Source organism: Apiospora aurea (genome assembly GCF_038362705.1).
Source record: "Apiospora aurea strain CBS 24483 chromosome Unknown utg000003l_segment0_segment0, whole genome shotgun sequence".
In the NCBI taxonomy this organism is placed as follows: domain Eukaryota; kingdom Fungi; phylum Ascomycota; class Sordariomycetes; order Amphisphaeriales; family Apiosporaceae; genus Apiospora; species Apiospora aurea.
In genome coordinates this window covers 2,491,813-2,515,597 of record NW_027117390.1, presented here as the reverse complement: position 1 = coordinate 2,515,597, position 23,785 = coordinate 2,491,813, and the positions used below count along the sequence as shown (strand labels likewise).

Genomic DNA, 23,785 nt, shown 5'->3' with positions numbered 1-23,785 from the left:
TTGAGAAGAGAAGAGGAACCATAATAAATACTTGGCTTATTCTGAGACTCGGGTGTGTTTTTCCTTTTCCTTTTCCTTTTTCCAAGATTAAGTGATATGTTTGAACTTGAGAGGACAAAAAGAAGAAAGAAAAGAAAGAAACGGAGTTTACAGCGATCAGGTGGTGGGCACATTCATCAGCCATGGTCACCGTATCTCATACGTTCTCCCCTCTTTGGCATACATCATGTACCCCCTGTAAGCTACGGGGGTCGATGTATCATGCCTAGCAATTTATAATAATAATTATGTCGTGTATACTCTTGGACTCGCTGCCCCCGGGAAGCGTTCTCAGAGATACCTCTCGAGCAAGCGGTGATTCCGAATATCCGTGGCCCGTTCGCCTACGTACTTCTTCCCCTGCGCTACAAATTCATGTTATTGTACCTGTGTAATTACATAGCCGTACAGGACAAATCTCGGTGGCGTTTCTATCTCGTGGAATCATCTCGGATAATGAGCGGTAGACAGTGGCGGCTGTCTGTCGCCCGACAAATCTGAGGGAGTTAGTCTTGGCCAGAACGTGGTCGTCAAGGCCAATATCGGCCGTGACTGCCTAGACGGCCACGCATATGTCACCATGCCGTTCGCCATCTGCTTGCTTTGGGATTTGGGGTGTATTATTGGCACAACGCGATGATCCAGTTCCCGATGGATGATCTAAATCCCGATCTCGCCATGCTCGTGTGGTTCTCGAAGGACTGGATAGGGATTGCATTGAATCGGCACTGCTAACAGGTGCTTGGTGCTTTGTGTTGGTGTGATCCACGCCTGGTTCTGTTGTGCTATCCTAGCACCTGAAGATGAGATTCCACTGGCCCGTGTATTGGAAGGAGGCTCTGATTCCCGAGGCAGCTGGGAAGCACAGTGGCGTACTTCGATCACTTAACATCTCGCACGAAAAGGGTGATCTTGACCGCAGGAGAGTCCCACGACGATGGGTACCTGGATGCACGAACCAAGCCTCATATGAGTAATACATATTGAGTTTTCTAGTTTTCTTGTGTCCTCGCTGCCCCCGGCTCTGCCTTGCAAGTCATGTCAGCTATTTCCATATGCGAAATCACGGGAAACAGGAATTCTGCAGTTCGCTTACCTGCATGAAAAACTAAGTGCCGTCTCGGACCACGATCGGAGCGTAGCCACGGACCATTTGGACCATGTTCGCTGTCAGTCACATTCTCTTCTCCCCGCTCAGGGTGATGCAGAAGTAACATGAACAGCGAACGTCGAGTCCCATTTCGTCGCGCAAGCTGTTTGGGATGCTCAATTCAGCACACAGGCGGTCCAGGTTCGTTATCGATTCGCTCTGGAATCGTGAAATGTTCTTCTCATCGTGCACCTGTCCAACTACGTGGTCTTTGACGAAGGAGGGCTCTTATTCTCGCGTGCACATGCGTGGGCCGTGTTGTGGCGAGCCGCTCGGATTGTGATACTCGATTATGTGTGCAATTTCCCTGAACGGGCATCCTGCAGACCGACGGCTGCGGGTTCCCAAACGAAGCACACAGCTCCGAACAGCTGGTCCATAGCAACCTCGAGCAGGAAAACACTCAAGGTCTGAGAAGTATGAGCAATTCCGTTTTGTCATGGGACGCCATGTTTTGCTCAAGAGACTGGGGTCCAAGTTGCATTGGCGATGGGAGAAACCTGCCCACAGACAGCTCGGCTGGGCAGCATCTCGTTTATGAAGCAACAATGCACCCGAGAGCTGCGAGGACCCCGACGTTATGACGGAGCTATGACCCCTGTCGTGCAACAACCTGTTCTGGAGACCTGGTTACACAGCCCAGGGCCTGGCCGATCCTTTGGTCAAGATCGCATTCTGCCTAAACACAGAGAACAGCAACGATGACGGACCTGGAGCAGCCTGCGTCACAACCCGCGAGGACTCGGGTAAGTCCAGCTAGATCGATGCACGGGTTGTCGAAAGAGGATAGGTTAGGAGATGGGCGAGAATGGCCTGGGGACGTGGGTCGTATATATAGTCGTCGAGCCCGCCAAAGCACTGGCAACGGGAGGTCTGGGGGGGGACGCGTGCTCTTCTTATCTCAATCTCTGACGGGCGGGAGCAACCTCGGCCCAACCACATCACCCCCAGGTCTTGCTGCCCGACGCTGCTGACGCACGCACACACACAAAGACACACACGACGCCCTGAACAAGCACATACGCGGGCACTGCCTTGCCTTGCCCTTTTTGTCTCGGAATCGCGCTGTGTCCAGGTAACCTCACGCAATCAGCCACCGCTGCGGTCCCATAATTTGGCTGGCTGACCTGATCATTCAGGAGTCGACTCTGACAGGCTCCTATCCGAGCCCGATTGTCTGTCACCGACCCCATCTGTGTCAAGGTATAACAGCCTCGCGTTCACAATGCATGCCCCCCCTTCACTCCGCCCCCTCTTGTCTCAAGCCCGAAGGTTTTACTTGCCTCCCAAACATTCCGTCCTCTCCTACCTGCCCAAAGGGAAAAATGCTTCTCATGCGCATCACTTACACGTCTGCTTGGGATGCGTTTAGACTACTTAGAAAAAGAAGAAAAAAAGGAAATCCCATAAATCATCATGTGTCGCAAGGTCAAAACCAAGTCGGTCTGTGCAACCTGCAACGACCGGATCGGGGAGAACACCAACACGCAGTGGTGCCGGGACGCGCGGCGCCGGGGCACGCTGGGCCGGTGCACGTCGGGCCTCCGGCGCGCCGAGGAGGAGTTCCGGGGCGAGGAGTGCAAGAAGTGCTGCGCGGCGCGCGAGTCGTTCATGGACCAGCTGCAGATGAGCGACTTTGCCGCCAAGGGCCTGGGCTGGCGGAGGACTGCCGGTGGGGGCGGCGGCGACGGGGGCGGCCGGGGCCGGGTGATGGACAATGACGATGACGACGGCGATAGCGATGATTATGGGTCTCCTTACACGTGGTGATGGTTGTGGCGCTTGCTCTCCCGCTGTCATTTCTTCATGAGGTAGAGACACACGACTGGTGGGCTGGTGATAGAGACGGAACTACCTGCATACCTATGTGTGCACTTGCTTGCCTTTTTTTGTGGCTATCTATATCGCATGGCAACGTCATCGGGCGTGGTTTTGCGTTATGCAGTGTGACTCGGGCCTTGGCCAGCAGCTTGTTTATTCGCTGCGTACTCCGCAAGAAAACGCGATGGTTCGATACCTAGACTGCACCTGGGCGCAGCTGAGACATTACTCTCGAGCTGTCCATCCGGTCTATGTTGCTTGTGTCCCGCTCGTGATACAAATTCGCATCCTGTGATTTTTGCTTGGCTTTTCCATATACGATCATACCGGGGCGAGTGCTAATCCATCAGAGCCCTTTCTGCTACTGGTCTGGCCAGTCTTGAATAGTATGACTGTGTTATCTTCTACATCGGTCTTATATTTATCTCCCGGATGTCGAAAGCGCTTCTTACGCCAACGAAGGGGATATGCTTCGGCATTTGGCCTTCCTAAGAACATTGGAGTCTCAGCCCGAGATGTGACGATAGGATGTTCATACCACATATAGGAGAGGGAGGTCAGAATGGCTTGCGACCCCTGGTGGTATAAAACATATGATCGTCAGGCCGGGTAATAAGAGCTGGTCGCTATGGAGGGGTTTACCCGTAGAATAGTGCATACATGTAGTGAGTGAGGTACGTATTCTACCTGGCAGGGGTTGGGCACATGCATCCATGTACAGCCTAAAAAGTTATAAATCTCAATGTGGGAAAGCGCGAACGCTAACGAGGGTTCTTTTCTTTTTGATCGTTTCTTCTTCCTAATTCCTACTTTACGTTCTAACCCAACCTCGTCGTTTTAGATTGGAATTTCCGCCATACATCCAGCACAGTGCTGACTGGCTGAATGGACCGAATCCTATTCGCCCTCCTCTCTCTCTCCCACTGTCTTGAGCAATACTCGTTCTGCCTCTCCTTCTCACGTAAACAGCGCGCACGAGCCAACCACCCGCTCAGCCCCGCCTCCCTTTTTGGTTCTGAAATTGATTGGTGTGACGCTGTCTTGTCCATTCTTTCAACCGCTGCGTCCTTCTTTCCTCGTGTGGTGGCTGAATCTGGAAGCCAGGTCGTGCTTGCTTGCTGACTGTAGGCAAAAGAAAATCTACCCATCTAGCCACTGTCACTACCCGTGCATCCCCTCCCATCCGATTACGAACCTCGAGGGTCTGTAATTGCCCAATGCCTGTATTGGGAATCAAAGCACCGCCCTCGCCTTCCCGCCAGCCCTGCTAGGCGCTTCGTGGCCCGTTCCTGCCCACTTCTCTATCACATCTCCTCACCATACCACTTATCGCCAGCACAACGCGCCAACCCCAGGACAAGACAACAACTTACTCTGTTTCATAAGCGCGCAAACGGGGAAGGTGCCCCCGCTCACCGCCGAAACCACGACGGCCGCGGCTAGGTACTGGATGCGTTACGCCGCTTCAAACACACAGGCTTCTAACCAACTTTGATATCACACGCTCCCCATCCAGTTGTAAGCCTATCAACCCCCCTCTCCTCCTACATTTTAAAATGTCTTCGCCAACATTTCTTAGTGCTCGCCAGGAATGGAAGAGACACTGTGTGGCTATGGAGGAACGATATCGTAAGGAGCGTGACAAACTGGACACCTGGAAGAAGAACGAGCTTTCCGCCCTATCGGCTGGAAGCGCGCTCCGTATGTCAGATGACCAACGCAAACTTGCCATGGACAAGGTAACGGCCGATCATGCAAGGTCTATGGCCGACCTAGAAGCTCGTCGCCGCCGCGAAGCCCAGGACTACCTCCGCAGCTTAACCTACCCCGCCCCTCAACAGGGCCAACAACAACCGCCCACATCTAACCCACGGGCCTCCGTTGACTCAAAGGACGGGGATGAAGCAACGGTCATGGATACACAACATTCCGGTGCCGCCCACGCCGAGATGGGTCCCTGTCGCTGGGAGCTCCACGGCAACATGGTTCACTCTATCCCTCTTCACTCACCATCGTCAGATTCTTCCACACATGATCAGGAGCCTCTCGGTTCAAAGCGGAAGGCCGATGGAGATGATAGCCCTTACCCAAAGAGGCAACGGGTCACGGAATTGGCCTCTGTAACACCAGGGCGGGCCAAGCCGGACCCAATAAAAACGCTCATGTTCGCGGACGTCCGTAAGAACGCCGTCGACCGTAATGACTGGGATACCATAATCGAATGGCCCGAGCAGTCCAAACAGTTTTGGGTCTTGTTTCGCAAGGAACACAGAATCCATTTCAAGCAGAAAGCAGACAACGCTGCAGCTAAGCACCTGGCGGGAAGTTTGCATGGGCTCCCCACGCGAGACAGAAGGCCGGCCATTGTTCAACTCGGCTACTATATCCCGGACTGCACAGATCAACGCCGCGAATCGCACAACGCAGAAGCCAACGCCAAGTATGCAGCCGGGTATGTTCCGCGCAACGAGCACAAACGCGAGGCCAGAGTTAAGGATCTACCCGCCCCGGCCCCGGATCGATCTCCGCGGAAGCCCAATCAACCCTCAGCCAAGTCAGCATCAAGCATCATCACCCACCCGAAAACATCCCACGTTTACTATGCAAAATACGAAGGCCAACATTGGGCCGTCGTGATTCTAGGATGGGATAAACTCCCGGAAGGATGTCGACACTCCACGTTGGCCGCATCAGAACTCATCAAGCACGATCCGCCTCGTTGTTACAACTTCGAGGGGTACCAGAGGATTATCGGATGGAAGTCGAACTACATGGACGGCGGGAAGTCGGTGGAGAAAAGAGAGTTCCCGGTCATGTATTTCGATCAAGAAAAGAACTATGGCTGGGTACCGGCAAAAGACCTATCGAAGCTTGACCTGGACCGGGCTAACGCCCCGAAGAGGAAAGGCTACCCCGAAGGGTCCTACAACGACGCAAGAGACTGGGTAGCCCAGCGATGTGGGTACAAGACCTGGGAGAAGCTCAGTGCGGAGAGGAAAGGCCTGCGTGTTAGGGACTCAGCCGGCCCTCAGCCAAAGCCCCCGGATACCATACGGTCTGCTGCCCCCCAGTACAGAGCACCGCAGTCTCGCGACAACAGTGAGAGCTCTTTCTCGAACATAGGCGACGTGGTCTCGGAGCCAGAGCATGACACAGACCCGGCAGAGAAGGAGAATACGCCCAAGATAAATAACTCCGTGCACATTTTCTCCTTCGATGAGACGCTCGAGCGGCTCTCGGCAAATCCGGATGCGTTCCGGAATTCATTAGTATCAGACATTCAAGGCCGAGATAAGCCGAGATCACGCCCTGTTTCAAGCGCCCGATCCGCGAATTCGACCCCTGGTATGACCGCGGATCCAGCTCCAGAGCCTGCAATGGAAACGGCACAAAGCGCAGCTCCGCCGGCAGCAGCCCCGGTACTGGCAGCGCCCGTACTAGCTCCGCCGGTGATAATACCGTCGGTATCAGCTCCGTCTCCCCAGATGCCGACTCCTCAAACTCCAACCCCTCAGGCGCAAGTGGCAACCATTGGTGGTAACCAAGGACCTCTTGTGAGTACGTTTGAGATCTCGTCGTACGAACGTCTTATCAGTGAAGGTAGTGAGCTTCGAAGCCAACTTATTTGGCAAAGAGCCAGCCGAAGCGAGCCCTGCGTTAGGCTGGTCATCAGCGCCGATCGACGAACAGCGCAGACACAAGGAGGACCGTTCCAACTCATAATCAACCCGCAGGAGTGCCTACGAGTAAGACTCAAGACACCACTTTTTGGGGAAGATGGCCTTATCAGTAACCACGGGGTCGGTTACGTAACTGTCCCTCAAGTCTCGGGCGGATCATCGATCAAGATGACATTCGATCGGAGCGACGACGAGAACGGCGAGATGGGCCACAAGCGCATGAAGTATTTTTCTCGATGGCTCTGGGAGCAAAACCCGAACATGAAGTCTTGAGAAATTTCATCATTGTCGTCATATATAAGGGAGGTATGCTGTATTGCTACGAAGGGTGAGGTGATTTCTTTAGTTTTACGCATGCATATGATACCCTACCAAAGCTTGCGGCAGGAGGTCTGAGGGTGTGGTTACTGAGCCTTGCCGGCCAGCGAGGTACTGGCTGGCTGGCTGGCTGGATAGATGGATAACATCACACCGGTGATGTTTGCAATCAAGGAATGGAAGAGTTATGTACATTTTCTCACAGCGGACGAATACAGCGAGTCCGAAAGTTTCATTTACTACTGGGTACAATTCGAGAGTTTCCCCCCATTTTCAGTGGCTATTTCTCATGGGTTTAGTGACTCGGAAGTAATACGTGAACTATTGATACCGAATGGACTATTCATTGCGAGTGTTCCGGTTCTTCACTTTCAAACATTCTGTCTATTCCTGGCGAAGAAATACGACGTAGCCTCCAGGGGTCGAGACAGCGGTTTTGCAAGGTGCGGAGGATGCAGTACGATGGATTCGATAGTTTGGGTTGTTCCAAGGGTTTGGCATGTGATAGCTGAACCGAAAAGCCGCGTGCCCCGCGTTGGCGTTGGACCTTGGCGCTGTCAGGGCTGTCTGTCTGCTGACTCGTCCCTCTCAGGAACGCAGAAGTTCGGTTGAATTTCCGTGTACGACTACGAACAGTCAGGAACCACCTACCTGATTGATTTATTTTTATTTTTATTCATTCGTTTCTGCTGGCCCGGACCTGGAAAGAAGCAGACCTTCTCCCCACCATCATTTGCCAACTTTTAGCCCGCCAGTTCAATTATCCTCGGCATTATTGAAGCCGGACATCTCACCGTCAAACCTTGGGGACTTGCAGTCTGTTTGGCACGCGGCAACTCCCACCTTTTTATCAGCGACAAGAGGCTCTTGTTGAGGCCGAACCAATCCACTCGAGGGCGCTATCTAGCTCGAGACGAAGACGAAACCGAACGACATTGCCCGATTCTGGCTTTGGCGAGAGAGGCAGAAGCGAGCAGCAGAGCGAGAGTGCGTGAGAGCGAGAGCGAGAGAGCGGGGGTAGCATGCATGCGCTGCATCCGGGTGGGTTGCTTGGTTGCTTGTGAGAGGCTGCAGCGAGGGCACCCACTGCTGCTGCTACTAACTCCCGTTGTGCTCCATCGCATCGCATCGCATCGCATCGCATCGCACATCCCATCCGCCAAACGTGGGCCACCGAGTGAGGTTGCCGCGTCGCATTTTCTTCTTCATGGCTGCCCTGGTAAGTCGAATTGTTGGTGTGGACGCACTGTTTTTGGTTTTTGGTTTTTTTACACCTGCCCGCAGCATGCGATCCAGGGCCACTTTGCTTTACTGTCTGTCCTCTGTCCTCTGTCCTCCCCACTGCCGGCTGTCTGTCTCTCTCCGCGGACCCCCAAGCGGCCGGAGCTTAGGCACCCTCCTAGCCTAGTGCCTATCTGGCTACCTGGTTGGGGGTGACGACATCGCTTTTATCGCGGGCACTCTATCCATCCATCCCTCTCTCATTCTGGTTCTGCATCTTGCCACAATCAATTCGATATTCCCCAGTTATGCACGCCGAGGAGTCCGACCACGACACATCTCATCTTCCGACGCGTTCCTCTTCCTCTCACCCAATTTAGCGGCTTCGCGTTTGCGCACCTGATCTGCCCCCCCCACGAAATGATTATGGTGGCTGAATTCTAACCACCCTTTCCCGTCTCAGGACACTCCTTGGCTCCTCACCCAAATGTCGACCCCATCCAAACCCCGCGGCGACGGCGACGTCGATGGCTCCGTCTCCTCGCCCATCATCGAAAACCCTTACGGCGCTCCCCCTCCCACCTACGCCGCCTTCAGCTCCACGAACCTTTCGACCACGGCTACCGCCGCAGCCCGACGCTCGACGATCCTCGTACACCAAAAGTCCCCCCTTGCTCCTCGCCACCCCGCCGCAAGTCACCCGAGCCCTCGCCTACAGCCACCCGTTCCTACTACCCCTCAATAAGCTCGCGGGCCTGCTGAGTTGGACGACGGGCGACGCATGGGAAAGCTTTCTGCTGCTGGTCGTCTTCTGGGCGACCGTGCAGTATGGCGACTTCCTGGTCCGCTTCGCTGGGCCGATCGTTGTTGTCATGGGCATCATCGGAGGCATGTACGGTCGCCGGTACAGCCCCCTGAGCAGCAGCGGTTGGGGCGAGCATCCGTCATGGGCGTCGTCGTCTTCGAGCAAATCCAGCAAGAAGAGCAGTGTGACCGAGGGTTCCGCTGCCGGTGGGCCAAGCAGCAAGAAGGGCGACCATCAAAGAAATAAGAGCGAGTCGACAAATACGCGTCATCAGAAGACACTAGATGAAATCGTCGATACTGTCAAGATCTTCACGACACGGTGCAACATCCTCCTGGAGCCCCTGCTCCTGATGACAGATTTCCTGAGCACGCAGCGCACAGCTACGAGTGCTACCACCAGACCGGCTCTCACGGCCCTGTTCGTGAGGATCCTAGCGGTGACGCCTGTATGGGTCATCCTAACATTACCCCCTTTACGCGTTATTACGACCAAGCGCGTTGTAATGCTATTCGGCACGCTGGTGCTCAGCTGGCATAGTAGAATCTGCAAGGTCTCGAGGACCCTGCTGTGGCGGAGCGCTACGGTTCGTCGAATTGCCAGATGGGTCACCGGGCTCGAATTCGAAGGACCCAAGAATCTTACCAAGGACGCCGTTAACGGGAAGACTTTGGGTAGATCCAACGCGACCAAGAAGTCGCAGTCTACGTCGGCGCTGACTACTCTGCTGCAGCGGTCGAGATCAGGATTCTCGTCCGGCAAGGAGACCGGAGTGCGCTTTACCTTTATACTATATGAGAACCAGAGGAGGTGGGTCGGACTTGGCTGGACGAATAACTTGTTCGCCTACGAGAGAGCGGCATGGACGGATGAGCACAACAATGAGGTTCCACCGAAGGATGAGTTCGCATTACCCGAGGTTGAGGATGGCCATGCGAGGTGGCGCTGGGTTAAGGGAAGCAAGTGGCGCGTGGATGGAGTACCCGACATTCAGGACGAGCACGACTATGACTCGGACGCCGGCAAGAATGGTTGGATCTACTACGACAACAAGGTATGCCCATCTTTAGCAGGCAGGAATATGGGACGAAAGGGTGGTTGCTAACACGGTGTCGTACAGTGGAACAATGGCCGCCGAGGTGCGGATGGCTGGGGACGATGGACCCGTCGGCGAAAGTGGTATCGGGATGCCGAGCTTGTTGAGGTAAATGACGAAACAGAGATATCCGGATCATCGACACCAGCTGAACCAACAATATCGCCCCCGCCTCCAGAACTCCCGGCTCGCCCAGCTCCACCCCGTCAGGATGTAGCCGAGTCCAAGGCTCCACTCTCCTCTTCGGTCCAGAGTGGCAGCTCCGATCCCGGCCACTCGCAAACCAGCAACGAGCACGATAAGGATAACGAGGAGACCGACACCGCCTCCGTGCTGTCCACTTCGTCCAAGTCGGCTCGAGGCTTCAAGTGGCCGGGCTTCGGCATAAACCCCTATGCCCACCACAGTCACAGCAACCCCCGTCGATCCGAGGCAAGAAGGTGACGGACAGTTCGAAGCGGACTAGGCGCACCAGCGACTCGGTGAACAGCGCCCATGAGAACGATGGTTCCCTGACGCCGGCCCTGGAACTGGAGATCCAAGGATCCCGTAAAGAGCAGGCCAGTTGGGGCTTCGGGGATGAAGTGGCTATGGGGCTTGAATGATGGCAGGGGGCACCTGGTCATCGAATTTGAATGTGGCTTTTGAATCGACAATATTCCAATGGTAAAAGTCAAAGTTGTAAGATGGGGAGGTAAAGCGGGCGTTTTGGGAGACCAAGGGGATCAACGGAACATGCCAAAGTCATCCCGGGAGCAAGCAGCACTGGCTGGCTGCATAATGCTTGGCATGGTCCATGGGGTGTAATTACGGGATTAGGAGATTGTGCAACTGGAATGGGTCGGGGTCGGGGTCGGGGTCAGGTCAGGTAAGGCCAGGATGCATAGGGCTGGCGTTCTTAGGAAGATACCACTCGGGGTCGTCCTTTTGACTTTGGATTCTCTCATGGGAGAGTATATGGACTTTTAGTAACTATTGATAGTATTCTAATTTTTACGAGGAAGCGTAAGCTCACGTATCCCCTCACTGACTCCCCCTCTCATTGACTAATGGCTATTTTTAAATATTTTAATTAAAATATAAAGAAGAATTTTCGTTTTATTAGAATTTAACTATAATAAATAGTAAATATAAATATTTTATATTTTTTACAGTTTTATTTAATAGAATAAATTAAGGTATTTAAAATATTATTATAACGAATATAAAATAAAGTTTATATATAAATCACGTGACTATTTTATTATTTATTATATTTAAGCTTAATAAAGTATTTTATTTCAGAAATAAAAAATAAATAAAATAAAACCATTTTTTAATTAAAGAAAACAAATTTTCTCTAGTTTTTCCACATAGAAAATAATTTAAAATTTTAAAATAAATTAATAATTAAATAAATAAATTACTTATAAGCTTCGTTTCTTTAATTTACCTCTTAAATAATATCTTGTAACCGTAAAATGTTTTAAACTTAAATAATAATATTTATTTAAAGTTTTATCCTAATTTTTACATTTCTTAGTAATTTATATATAAAATTTCAAATTCACCTTTTAAGCGTTATATTAATAGCGTTAAATTTATATATTTTTAAATTCAAATTATATTAACTTTAAATTACTTTTTATTTTAAAATATAAAGATCTGATTAATTTTATCTATTTTATTTAATTTTATAGAACGTTTTGAATATTATGAAGTTTTTACGATTTTGGTGGGGAAAAGGGGGTCAGCGAGGCAGGGGGTCAGCGAGACGGGTGGTGAGCTTAACGATGCTCTGCGCCCTATGTGTATATCCTTTAATCGGTTCCTTGGTTATCTTACGAGTTGACTTGAAGGAGCTGATACAGGGACATCAGGATGTTCCCGGAGTTTGCTCTACGAGCATATCCCTTTGCTTCAACTGTGTTAGATGCCCTGGTCGTGAGACTGGTTTATTTGGAAATTGTAAAGGTATGAACGCAATATCTTTACCGAGCCACCAAATAGTCTAGCCCCTTTGTTGGCCCAGGGGGTGAACTTGAACGACTGCGTTGTCAAGCATCGCTCCATTCTGCTGGGCCGCTGGAGACCCGATCCCACCATGGCCACGAGGCGCGGCGCCAACGGACACGAGCAGTTCCTGGCGGCGGCGATGCTACTCCTCCCGGGCTCGGGGGTCGGGCCGGGCTTGGATGGCGAGAACGTCGGCAACAACGAGAACGACCAATACGAAGAACGTCTTCGCGCTGGCCGAGGAGTGGTGCGCGCTCGTCCGACCGGCGTGGTGGAGGCGGGTCGCGGACGAGGTCGTGGCCCGGCCCGCCTGAGGCGTGGGATGTCAGGTACTACATGCAGAGGCTGCGGGAGTGGACGCTGGGGTCCGGAGTCGGCCCCGGCTACGCCGCGCAAGGATCCGTCGGCGGCCTCCATGGAAAGCTTATGATCGGACAATGACTGAGAACGGATAGGGAACTCTGGGCGGTGGTGAAATGGTAAGGTTCCTTGAGAAGTATGATGTATTGGGAGGATTACCAGGGTAAAGAGTTGGCTGATAACAAACTAAGCATGCCAGAACAGTCCCTGCAAGAATAGATCAATACGGAGTTCCGATGGAACTAAGGACGGTGGGGATGTCTAAGAGGTTTTCTGGAGATAATCCATAGTTACTGTTCATTGACTAGGTTGACTGCAATACCGAGTGCACCTCTTCCTAACAATAGTAATGTCGATGTCCCAAGGGTTATCGCGAAGCACGGCAACAACGTTTGTTTCGTGCGAGGGCAAGGTAATGGTGCCAATTTGGGCCTCAGTGGAGGCTTACTTCCTTTCTATTTTTGCTTTTCTGAGCCGGGGTTTGCATGTTGCTTTGCCCCTTGGCCGGGGCATTGTTCAGCTGACTGGATGGGTGCCTTTGGGCAGTGCTGCACAAACCAGCCCTGTCAGTTTGGTGTGTCCTAGCCAATAAAACCCATACTTATTCCATGTAGAGGCGGGGGGACAGTATTGGCCGCCTGTAGGTAGATGCATGGGGAGGCAGCTGGGACGCTCCTGACGAGAACGGGCCCCATCCTAGAAGTACGATTCCAGCTGCCCAAGGCAGACTGGTGCCTGACTTCCTCCTTGGCGGCGACACCACCGAGCCTGATCCCAGGTTTCTCAACTCCCAACCTGAGAAGTAAATACATGTGATATAATAATTCGGCGTACCTATCATGCCTCCCAGAGAGCCATTGTCACTGCATGAAGCCCCTGTATCTGGCCGATTCACCGTGAGGCTATTTTTTGTTTCACCTTACTACGCCCGACTGCATGCGAACGTCAAGATGACGATACATTGCAGCACAGGGAGAATGGCCTCACGGGCCCCCACTTGTATTCAGTAGTCAATTGCAGGACATACTGGCACATCCTGACCTTGGGTCGTGGATTATTAAAGTGCCCCTGCCCTGGACCTGCTCTACAGTATCCCATTGACAGTCTGCGATACGTGCAAGTTCCTCCAACTCCTAACCAAGGAGATTCAAAGAGTTGTATTGGGTAAGGAAAGTTTCCCACTTGAAGGTGCTCTCGGCGCTAAAGGGGGTGATCTAGCTACCAACCTAATTTCAACTCAGACGGTAAGTGGTCTCTGTCTAGAGACAGGTTTTCCTAGGACTGGTTTGGTTCAGCGTGCGCTATTCGACAGCTCCTTCTCCCTCGGGGGCCAAGCCGCGTCTGACCAAACCAGCCATACTAGTAGGACTCGTAAACTTCCAAAGAAGAGTCAGGAGAGAAACATCTCATGACAGTATTCATTGGCAACCACAAACATTCTGGAGATCCGAATCTCTGCCTACCATATCGATTTACCCGCGACTCTCACACCATCTCGACCACACGACTGTGCACACAATGAGTGCACACTGCCAAGGATGTCTCTGCTCGCCGAAGCAGAACATGCCCAGGCTACCTATGCCGACAAAGGGAGAAGCTTCACATGGCGGAATTTCGTGGATTGCCACTGGCCGGGCAGACTACAGAGATTCGGATGACGAGACTGAGGGACACTGGTTTGGGGGAGCCAGTATCTTGAATGTCTTTGATGCGAATGGATGTAGTTATGCGGGCCAGGACGCCCACGGTGCTCTGCCATGTCAGACTTCGTCCTCGTCTTCAGGTAGCCTGGATTGTTCTTCTGATGCCGTGTCAGCTTCGCCCTTTGGCGGATTGCTTGGGAGTCCCCATCATGATTATCATTTTAGTTATGATGATGAGGAATGTCCCGGACACGGCGGCAGCACAAGCCAGGCCCTGAGACGAGACGTTCAACAGAGCGCTAACTTTCTTCAGGGCCTGGTAAGTGTTCCCTCCCTAATTATGTTTATTAATATATATATATAGTTTAATATATATATTTTAAGGATACTTATATAGGATTTCTTTATAATTAGTTAAGTTAATAACTTTATTAATTAATAACCGAAAAAGCCAAAAGGAAGGGAAAAGATCGATAATTCGGTCGAACCATCGAATAATCGAAAACAAACTTTATTATTTAAATTTACGAGGTCGAATTGACTTAGCCGAACCTTTATCGAGGGGACGTAGTTAAGGCGCTACGGTATGGATAATCCGATAGATGATCCGATGGTTATTAATACCGGTCGCGCCGGACTCGCGTAGAGCTAGCACTACCCGCGAAGTAACGTCGCGGCGTATAATTAAGGACTTTAAACGCCTTAAACGCGTTTTAATAGCGAAAATAGTTCGAGAAGAGGTATCGAAGAAAGATTAAAGTATTTAGAGAAACTGATCGTTAATTTAGTAGCCCTTAATAGTGGGCGTGAAGAGATTTTTTAAGTAATTAGGGAATTTCGTACCGAAGCGATCGAATTACGACCGTACCTCGACGACGACGATAACGCGCTAATAATTCGCGAGGAATTGCGAAAGATAGTCGGAAAAGCTATTGCCTAAACTACGCAGGATTTTAAAGCTATACAAACTAAGTCTTGGGTTTAAGTTATATCTACGCCGCGTAGTAGCGATCCTATTGCTTGGCAACCGAAAATTATCGTTCTAGCCCGCCGAAACCGTGAAGTGGTAATTAAAAGCGTAAATTAATTTAACGATATTTAAAAGAGGAGGCTAGTAAATATCGTATAGAGCGTTAATACGGTAATCGGGCATAGCGAGGCTATCGCAACGAGGAAATTACTTAGCGGCGATATCGTTTTTACCTTTAAAGACGAGGCGAAGAAATATATAGAAAATAATAGATAGGTTTTAAACGTTTTTGGGACCAACGCGTAGTTTACTTGCAGAGAACTCGTAGTTATCGCGAAAAGGGTCCTAGTAAAAAAGCTGCGGGATATCCACGACGAAGCCGCGTTATTACGTAGTTTACTTATAAATAAATATAACCCGAAAGAGATTTCGAAATATAAGCGTAGCCTACCGAAGAATCCCGAAGTACGCTACGCTTCCCTTATCCTATATGCGAGCTCCGTCTAAGCTGCGAAAAATTTATGCGATAACGGCTTAATATAGGATTCCGAGATCTTCGACTGCGAACCGTATAACGCTAGCCTCCGCATTTAATAATGCTATCGCTATTACGGCTATAGCCACGTAGCTAAGTATTATTAAAAGTAGTAGCGATATAGCTACTGCTTTACAGTAGTATACCTTAAGGGAGACTAAAAGTACCCCTAGAAAGGATTACGAGGCAGGAAACGTTGTGTTAATTACGGTAGGGAATATACGGCGTGGGATCGCGGCTGTCCTGTAGCGATTTAGTAGAAAGAATGCGTAAGAGAAGCTTATACTTACCGGCCTCGTTAGTTCGAAGTCCGTAGTACCGGCGATAGTTCGGTAGGAATAGGGCGTTTATTACTACCGACGACGCTCTTTATCAGCGATAGAGAAGGGTATATAATAGTTTCGCGGAAGAGAGGCCGCCCGCGATTCGATTCGATAGCGAGCAGTTAAGGTAGAGAAATATGCTCGTAAAGCCGACGCGGCACCGTCGCTTCCCTATTAGCGCAAGATACTATTATAGTCTTATAATTATGAGTTTACGAATAGTATACTAGAACGTCGCAGTATTAAAAATAATAACGGCACTTATTTTAATTAATTAAAAAAGTACGATATATTAATACTATAAAAAGTATAAACGAACCCCCGCACGTAAACCGCGTACTGCTTAAAGATAGCTAAGTATCGAATAATTTACGGCGAGGGCTGAGCGGCTATTTATATATATAAACGTTTCGATATCGCTAAGCTAGAAATTAAGGTAGGCCCCGATTAGGCTGCCGTTACGATACCGAAGGGAAAAAGTGGCCGCTTTACTGTATAGTTTATATATTCGCTAATTTAAAAAACTTTTCGATAGCGGAGCTCTTTAAGCGACCTCGATGCGATTTCGTACCCCGGGCGATATTTACTCGTCGGAAACTTTAATACACACTATCCGCTTTGGAACGTATATAGTAGGAAATCGTACGGAGTAGACAACCTTTTTACTTTTACGAATTAATGGAACCTAGAGCTAGCTACGCCATATAAAGAAATTACGAAACGACGTTACGGACAAAGAAATTCTACGTTAAACCTGGCCTGGGTGATACGAGGAACGATAATTTTATATAAAAGAGACCCTGGCTTAAAAAGTTTTAATTATAGGGTATAGATTGTCCGCGTCGAATTAGAAGTTAACTCGTTACGAGGTAGTAAAACGAAAGTAAAGGGATGGAACTAGACGATGTTAAATAAGGGGTTAGTACGAGCGGAAGCCGGAGTACGTTTAATCGATATCGCCGAGTTAATAAGCCCGGAAGAGCTGGATTAAGTTGTCGATAACTTTATAGGCGACCTACGAAAAATTGCCGATATAGTAGCCTTAAAAAAGACCCCCTATACTGGTAAAGGTACGCCTTGGTGGTTACCGGAGGTCTAAGAAGCGTAGACTATAACGAAATAACGATACCGAGCCTATTTCGCGGTATCCTCGTAATATACTTAAAACTAATATACCGAGTCGAAGACGGACCTAGAGAGAATCGTTTAAATAGCGAAAACGAAAAGCTGGCGCTACGCAGTCGCCGTTGCCTCCCACGATTTTAAGATACTTTGGTCGCTCGAACGATGGGCCCGACTACGGAGCTGGACGCTATTATAAATAGCGGGAATCCTAGAATTACGACGTAGCGAAAGAGCTGTTAACGAGGCGCGAAGCTACGACGAGAAAGCTACGCTCTTTTCGGAGAGGTTCTTTTTTAACCTAGAAGCCGACTTTACGGACTTAAATACCGTACCGAACTATGCCCTTAGCTTTACCCCTGTCGAGGTAGAGGTAACGGTTGAGGAGATAAGAGATATTATTAAGTAGACGGGACCCTGGAAAGCTTTAGGGGAAGACCTTTTACCTCTTGGTTTCCTTAAAGCGTGTGGGGAACCCCTTTTCCGGACGTTAGCCGGCTTGGCGACAGCGAGCTTCCGGCTTGCCTATTTCCCTAAACGTTTCTGTACGGCAAAGGTTATTGTGATTCTAAAGCTAAATAAAACAGTAACCGAAAAGCAGACACCTGGTGGATGGAAACCTATTTTATTACTTAGTACGGTCGGGAAGGTAATAAAGACAGCTATGAACCGGCGAATTACCGGAATAGCCGAGGAGTATTCGCTTTTACTTAAAGGCTAGATAGGGAACCGGACGCAGCGGTTTATCGAGCTAGCTATTCGATTAGTTATCGACGTCGTCCGTATAACGTAGTAATAAAAAGGCGTCGCTTCCCTCTTTTAGCTCGATATTAAAGGCGTTTTCGATACAGTTAATTATAAAAGACTAATTACTATACTTTACGAGAAGGGATTGCCGGATTAGGTCTATCGATAGGTCGAGAGCTTTATTACGGACAGATCGGTCCACCTTTATTTCGACGGTAAGTCGTTAAGGAAGATCTAGCTCCGCGCTGGTGTTCCGCAAGGCTTTCCGCTATTACTGATCCTCTTTATTTTTTATATCGTTATACTATACGAGGAATTAAAAGCGTACGAATAGCTTATTATCGTCGGATTCGCGGATAATACGAATCTTATTATTATAGGGCCAGACCACGTTACGAATTACCGAAACTTAGAAAGAGCTTGGGAGACTTGTAGCCGCTGGGCACGTACGAGAGGGATAGAGTTCGAACTTAAAAAGAGCGAGCTTATTTATTTTATTAAAGCGCGAAAAGCTTGTACGCTGTAGGTACGCTTCGGAAACGCTGCTATAACGCCGATAACCTTTACGAGATTCCTCGGCGTTTAGTTTTATCGGAAGCTATAATAGAAGGACTATATCTTAAAAATTAAAGCGAAAATGGCAACTTAGATATTAGCTTTTACCAGGCTCGTAGCGTTAGCTTAGGGATGTTCGGTACGAAGGGCAAAGGAGCTTTATACGAAAGTAATACGTAGCGTATTCGCGTACGGAGCGTCGGCTTGGTATAGAGTGGGCGATACCGAAAAAGGGCTAGCCTTTAGTTTTATAATAGTCCAGAACTCTTATTTCCGAACCGTAATAGGGGCATATAAGGCGACCCCTTAATGTTACTTAAAAACTAAAGCGGCAGTTCCTCCCCTCGACTTTTATTTAAGTGCGAGGGTAGCTAGCTTCGAAATACGCACGGAAATTACCGGGAAGCTATAACTTTTACGCGGCGCCTATATAAAAGCGGTAGAGATTATTAATAAAAAACGTAGCGTAAGGAAAAAGAGATAAAGGAGACCCTAAAAGGCTATTAGCGAAGCCCCTACGACTTTATAGCTAAGCGACGCTTAACTGACGTTAGCTAGATAATGGCTAGATGGTTAAACGGTCGAATAAGCGCTTAAAGAGAAATAGGAACAAAGATGGTTTTATACCGTTACTTCGACGCGAGGCCGCCGCGAACTAGCTGTAGAGTCGCCGCTAGATTAAGGAGCGTACCGTCGTTACGACGATATGCTTAAGCACGAAGTATCGGTTTTAATATAAGTACGTATTAAAAGAATAGGGTTTAAGTCGTTCCTATTCACTTATCGGGTTTTAAACGTCCCGACGCCGCTATACAACTGCGGTAAAGAACGGGAGACAGCCGAACACTTAATCTTATACTACAAAAACTTCGAGGAAAGACAAGAGCAGCTAGTAAAACAGTTAACACCTAGTCCGCTGCGAACTTATCGCGATCTAGCGGCGCTTACTATAAAAAAAATACGGCGAAGGTTATCGCAAAATGGCTTTTACGGACCGGTCGACTGCCGCTGTATAAGTTGGCAATAGAGATTAGGGGACCACCCGAACCTGGATAATCTCTCTTTAGGCCCTAAAGCAAGGGTCACTAGGCTGGTGGGTAAGAACCAGCATAGTAACGTCGAGCACGTAAGGTAAATTTTACGATATTAGCAGCGTGTATTTTTAGTCCAGCTTCGGCACGGTTTATTACACGAGGAACTAAATAGATGTACCGAAGGCCTTCGGCATACGGCGTACTATTAATAATAATAATAATATTAATTAATATTTATTTAAAGGCTATTAATTTTATTTATAATATTATATTTATAATATTAATAGCCTTTATAATAAATAAAAGTTTATTTAATTATAATAATATTATTTATTATAAAATACAGTATTTTAAAGCTTTAATTTAATAAATATAAGATTTTATATAATAACGAAATAATAAATAATTAATAGTTACTTTTAAATATTAAAAATATACTTTTATTTCATAATACTTAAATTAATTAAATAAGCGTACGACCTAGCCTATTGCTGCGGCCCCGACTGCCGCGGGGCCCTGCCCCCGAAAAGAAGCGGGGGGCGTCCGAGGAGCTGGGCGCCGCTCTTCTCAATGCCACCACCGGGACCGGGACCTCGCTCCCGCTGCCCGCGGACCCCGTCCAGGGGAAGGAGAAGAGGGAGGCTTGCAGTTTCAACCGGACCCCCAAGGGGGTCCGGAAGATCTTCCGCCGGCCCAAGAAGACCAGCGCTACCGTCGATTGCCCGCCGGATGCGAACATCGATTGCAGTGAGTCCACCATATTGTTTCCACAACGCCATGCTCGTTTGGAGTGGCATCCCCACTAACGACCGCCCCGTGATAGACATCAGCGGTATATACACCACTGGCAACACCATCGGTGATACCAAGTCCGACAGCACCACAATGACGTAAGTAGATGTCTCTACCGTGCCGTCCACTCCGCCCAGAACACCAGCTGACAGAGTTATACTATTACAGCGCCGGTGCCGCCTGGGTCGCCGAGCTCTCCATTGCCCACACGGAGGGCAACTCGCACGAGATCTCGCGACCGGAGTCCTACAGCCGCCAGTACACCCTGTCCGTCTCCCCGGGGTCGTCCGGCTACCTCATCTTCACGCCCAGTACACCTGCGGAGAGGGCAAGTTCGAGGGCGACGATTGCGGCGAGGCCGCGATCAAGGCGGGCAACCATGAGTGGTGCGTCCCCACGCTGATCAAGGGCGAGAACGGCACTATGCCCGACGGCAGATGGAGCGTTCTCAAGACCAACTAAGCATATGCTTGGGATGGGACCTTAGACATACAACTTGGACGATGCCGGAGGTGCTGAAAGTAGGAGGGAGGGGGCAGGTTGGGGACGGTTCTGTACACGCACTGTTACGTTCTACCTACGCATGCAGCTATGATTGATGTGTGTAATTACTTAAGTATTCTAAACAATTTCGTTCTCATCAAAGGAACACCTAACTCATTTTTTCTTCCCTTAAGCATTATAAAAGCCAATTAACAGTGAAAGCCTGTTTCCGTATCCAACTAGACCCTCGATCCAAAGTACTAAGACCAGTCTGAATCGAAGTCGCCACCGTACTCTTCCACCTCCGTAGTAGCGTCGTCTTCCTGCGACTCGTCGATCGATCCGCGGCTCAATGGCCACTTGTCCAGTCCGGCCTGCTGTTTCGCGGAGGCCCGGAACCGCTCCTCGAAGGCCTCACGCACCATATTCCTGGCCTTGTATTTGAATATGGCGCGATGCGAGACGACGAACAGCGTGGCGTTGTACGCCATGTTGCTGTCGAGCGCGTCCGAGGCAAACTCGCCCAAGAGAAAGATATACAGCAGCCTGAAGGCCGAGTCGCGAGCCAGGCTCTTGTTGCCGGGGATTGTGCAGCGCTCTTGCGGGTCGTAGTCCTCCTTGCCTTTCCGCATGTCCGTCAAGATCTTCTTCATGTCGCGGCCGCCGAGCGTGTCGATGGCGAGGAACTCGAGGGTTTCGCAAAGGGTGTGGTACTCGGACAGCTGCGTCGGCATGCGTCGGAAGAACTGCCGGAAGCCGTCCTTCACTCCGATGTTGATGATGCCGAAATGGGGGATCTCTCCGTGTTCCGGAGCGGCCCCGTCGGCCTGTCCAGAGCGCTTTTGAAACTTCAGGAATGATGCCAGGTAGGGTATCTTCTCAGCGTCGACTTCGTACTCGGCCCCTCCAATGCAGACTTTAGCAGTAGGCGCCATGTTGGTGGCGGTAGATGTGCTGGTGGACGTGAGCTCTGGTGATGCCTGAAGGATTGTCAATAACGTCAATCTACCTTGGAACCTCCGATATATGACCAACCTCTGCCATCATAGCAAGTTTCCCGCTCCTGGGGTGCAGACAGAAGGATTCGTGGATTAGCGATTCAACTTCAGGGTACTTTTCCCATCGCAATTAAAGCACGACTATGGGAACTGAAAAGGGGTGGACCGAGAAAAGGAAGTAAGCCGACTTCGATGGGGGAGGGGGGAGAGGATAGAGATAGTGAGGTGGGGGGAAGTAACCATTCCAGAAGTAGATATTGGTAGGCCTCTTGCAGAATGATGCAGCGAGCAAGATTATTTAATTTGTTGCTGTGTGACGTATCAATGGCAGTCAATGGCTCGTATATCTAGACATTGACCTCTGTGCGTGTAGCAGTCTCGACCGCAAGTCATATTAAGATAAGTAATTTAGACAAACCAGGAGACAGATTTGTTCACATAAATACGATTATATCAGTTCCACACCGTGTTCATTTGATCCAAATGCATGTTAACATTGAACCAAAGCCGTCATGGGCGGAATTGTAAACATGCGTTGCATCCAATCACCCACATTACATGGCGGTGCATGGTATTGGGGGTCAATCATTGGAAGTCAGTCCCCCATATCGGTGCTGCATCGCCTCAGTTCAGGCGTCAATGCATAGAAGGCATAAACACAACGCCTTGCATGCGCACATTTACGACACGCCTTCCTCTGTTAGGCGCATTATGTATGTCAGCGTACTGCATTGAACTAATCAACAGTACCTAGTTTCCAGCCTTGGGCTGGCTGTGTAGAGCTTGGCTCTTTTCGCTTTTTTCTTTGCCGTTCTTTTTTTCCCTTTCTAAGGTTGCATCCCCTTATTCCCTATTTCCTTTTCCTCGACTTTTCAAGCTTACGTTTTAAACTAGAATCGAAATGGCGCACGTATACTCGTATAAGCCGATCGATCTCTCTAGAGATACTATTCGCTTTCTTCGTCTCTATAATTATTATTATCACACGAATAAAATTTGTTGCGAGCTCTTCTAAGCATTTATTAGTGATGAACGTTTACTATACGAGGCTTTTTCTTATACATAGGGCGGGAGCGCAACTAAGAGTTCGCCTACTATTATCCTTAATAGTTAAAAGGTAAGATGTAACCCCTACTGGCTGCCCCCCCTCTGATTAACCCCTCTTAATTTCAGATGATTTTAGAGCCCTTAAGTAATAATAATCATATATAAAGGGGTTAATTTTACTCGTTTTTTAATTAAAATAAATTAATGTTACGACCTGGCTATTTATACGGCTAAGAAAGAGATATAGTGGTTTTAAAAGCCCCGTAGTTAAAAATAATAAACGGGAATACTAATAGAAAACACACGAACCACCTCGTTACGTAATAGCTCACTATAGATTACCGTGAGCCACCGTGAGCCCAGGGGTATAGCTCACTATTTTAGTAAGTGAACTAAACACTACGATTAAATTACCGGATTATTAATAAGCTAGTGATCTAAGGAAACATAGTAAAATCGGTAAAGAAGAGATTAAATATATAACGATGAACCTTTCCTATATATTTTATATAAATATTCTTTATTTTAACGATTAATTTAAGCATTAATTTAATATATTAATAAGGTATATTACCTTAAAACGAACTTATTACACCTTTAATTAAGTTTTACGATTAGTTTAAGATATTATTTATTATATTAAACGGACGCACTCGTTTACACGTTTAAGTACTCTCTCGTCTTAATTAATATAAACCCCAGTACGTTTACGAGGTTTCTTTTAAACCCCGATAGCCGTTCGTTACAATTAATCTCTTCTTTTTTTTCCTCTTTTTATTATTATTAATATAATTAAAAAAGTACGTATTACGTAAGCGGTTTAGGCCGTGCTAGCCGGCGAAAGTATTAACTGTACGGTTAAAGACTATAATGTTAATAGGGGTACCTTTCGTGACCGATTTAAAGGTTAACCTTCGAAAAAGAAAAGTATAAGGCCTTTTAGTTTTTTACCCCTGCCGAAGAGACTTTTTTAGCTAAATAGGCTTTTTTAAGCTAGCCTAGGTCACATATTAACGCACCGGTTATTTCGTATATATATTTAGCGTATTTT

The 23,785-nt window shown here is 48.8% G+C and overlaps 7 protein-coding genes across 7 annotated transcripts; 5 read left to right on the top strand and 2 right to left on the bottom strand.

The window, feature by feature from the left end:
• Positions 1-2,605: 2,605 nt before the first annotated feature.
• On the top strand, positions 2,606-2,959 carry PG986_004646 (uncharacterized protein; the record flags this gene model as incomplete). Its single annotated transcript, XM_066840868.1, has 1 exon — positions 2,606-2,959. The coding sequence occupies one exon, from the start codon at positions 2,606-2,608 to the stop codon at positions 2,957-2,959; it is 354 nt and encodes a 117-aa protein (XP_066703495.1).
• A 1,664-nt stretch (positions 2,960-4,623) lies between these two features.
• On the top strand, positions 4,624-6,963 carry PG986_004645 (uncharacterized protein; the record flags this gene model as incomplete). The annotated part of the gene is made up of 1 exon (XM_066840867.1): positions 4,624-6,963. One exon carries the CDS (start codon positions 4,624-4,626, stop codon positions 6,961-6,963), a length of 2,340 nt encoding a protein of 779 aa, XP_066703494.1.
• A 1,753-nt stretch (positions 6,964-8,716) lies between these two features.
• Positions 8,717-10,735, top strand: PG986_004644 (integral peroxisomal membrane peroxin; the record flags this gene model as incomplete). The annotated part of the gene is made up of 4 exons (XM_066840866.1): positions 8,717-8,881; positions 8,976-10,088; positions 10,155-10,460; positions 10,538-10,735. 4 exons carry the CDS (start codon positions 8,717-8,719, stop codon positions 10,733-10,735), a joined length of 1,782 nt encoding a protein of 593 aa, XP_066703493.1.
• Positions 10,736-12,213: 1,478 nt separating this feature from the next.
• On the top strand, positions 12,214-12,555 carry PG986_004643 (uncharacterized protein; the record flags this gene model as incomplete). The annotated part of the gene is made up of 1 exon (XM_066840865.1): positions 12,214-12,555. One exon carries the CDS (start codon positions 12,214-12,216, stop codon positions 12,553-12,555), a length of 342 nt encoding a protein of 113 aa, XP_066703492.1.
• A 7,322-nt stretch (positions 12,556-19,877) lies between these two features.
• On the bottom strand, positions 19,878-20,174 carry PG986_004642 (uncharacterized protein; the record flags this gene model as incomplete). Its single annotated transcript, XM_066840864.1, has 1 exon — positions 19,878-20,174. The coding sequence occupies one exon, from the start codon at positions 20,172-20,174 to the stop codon at positions 19,878-19,880; it is 297 nt and encodes a 98-aa protein (XP_066703491.1).
• Positions 20,175-20,191: 17 nt separating this feature from the next.
• On the top strand, positions 20,192-20,609 carry PG986_004641 (uncharacterized protein; the record flags this gene model as incomplete). The annotated part of the gene is made up of 2 exons (XM_066840863.1): positions 20,192-20,304; positions 20,375-20,609. 2 exons carry the CDS (start codon positions 20,192-20,194, stop codon positions 20,607-20,609), a joined length of 348 nt encoding a protein of 115 aa, XP_066703490.1.
• Positions 20,610-20,949: 340 nt separating this feature from the next.
• Positions 20,950-21,624, bottom strand: PG986_004640 (uncharacterized protein; the record flags this gene model as incomplete). The annotated part of the gene is made up of 1 exon (XM_066840862.1): positions 20,950-21,624. The coding sequence occupies one exon, from the start codon at positions 21,622-21,624 to the stop codon at positions 20,950-20,952; it is 675 nt and encodes a 224-aa protein (XP_066703489.1).
• Between the last annotated feature and the right edge of the window lie 2,161 nt (positions 21,625-23,785).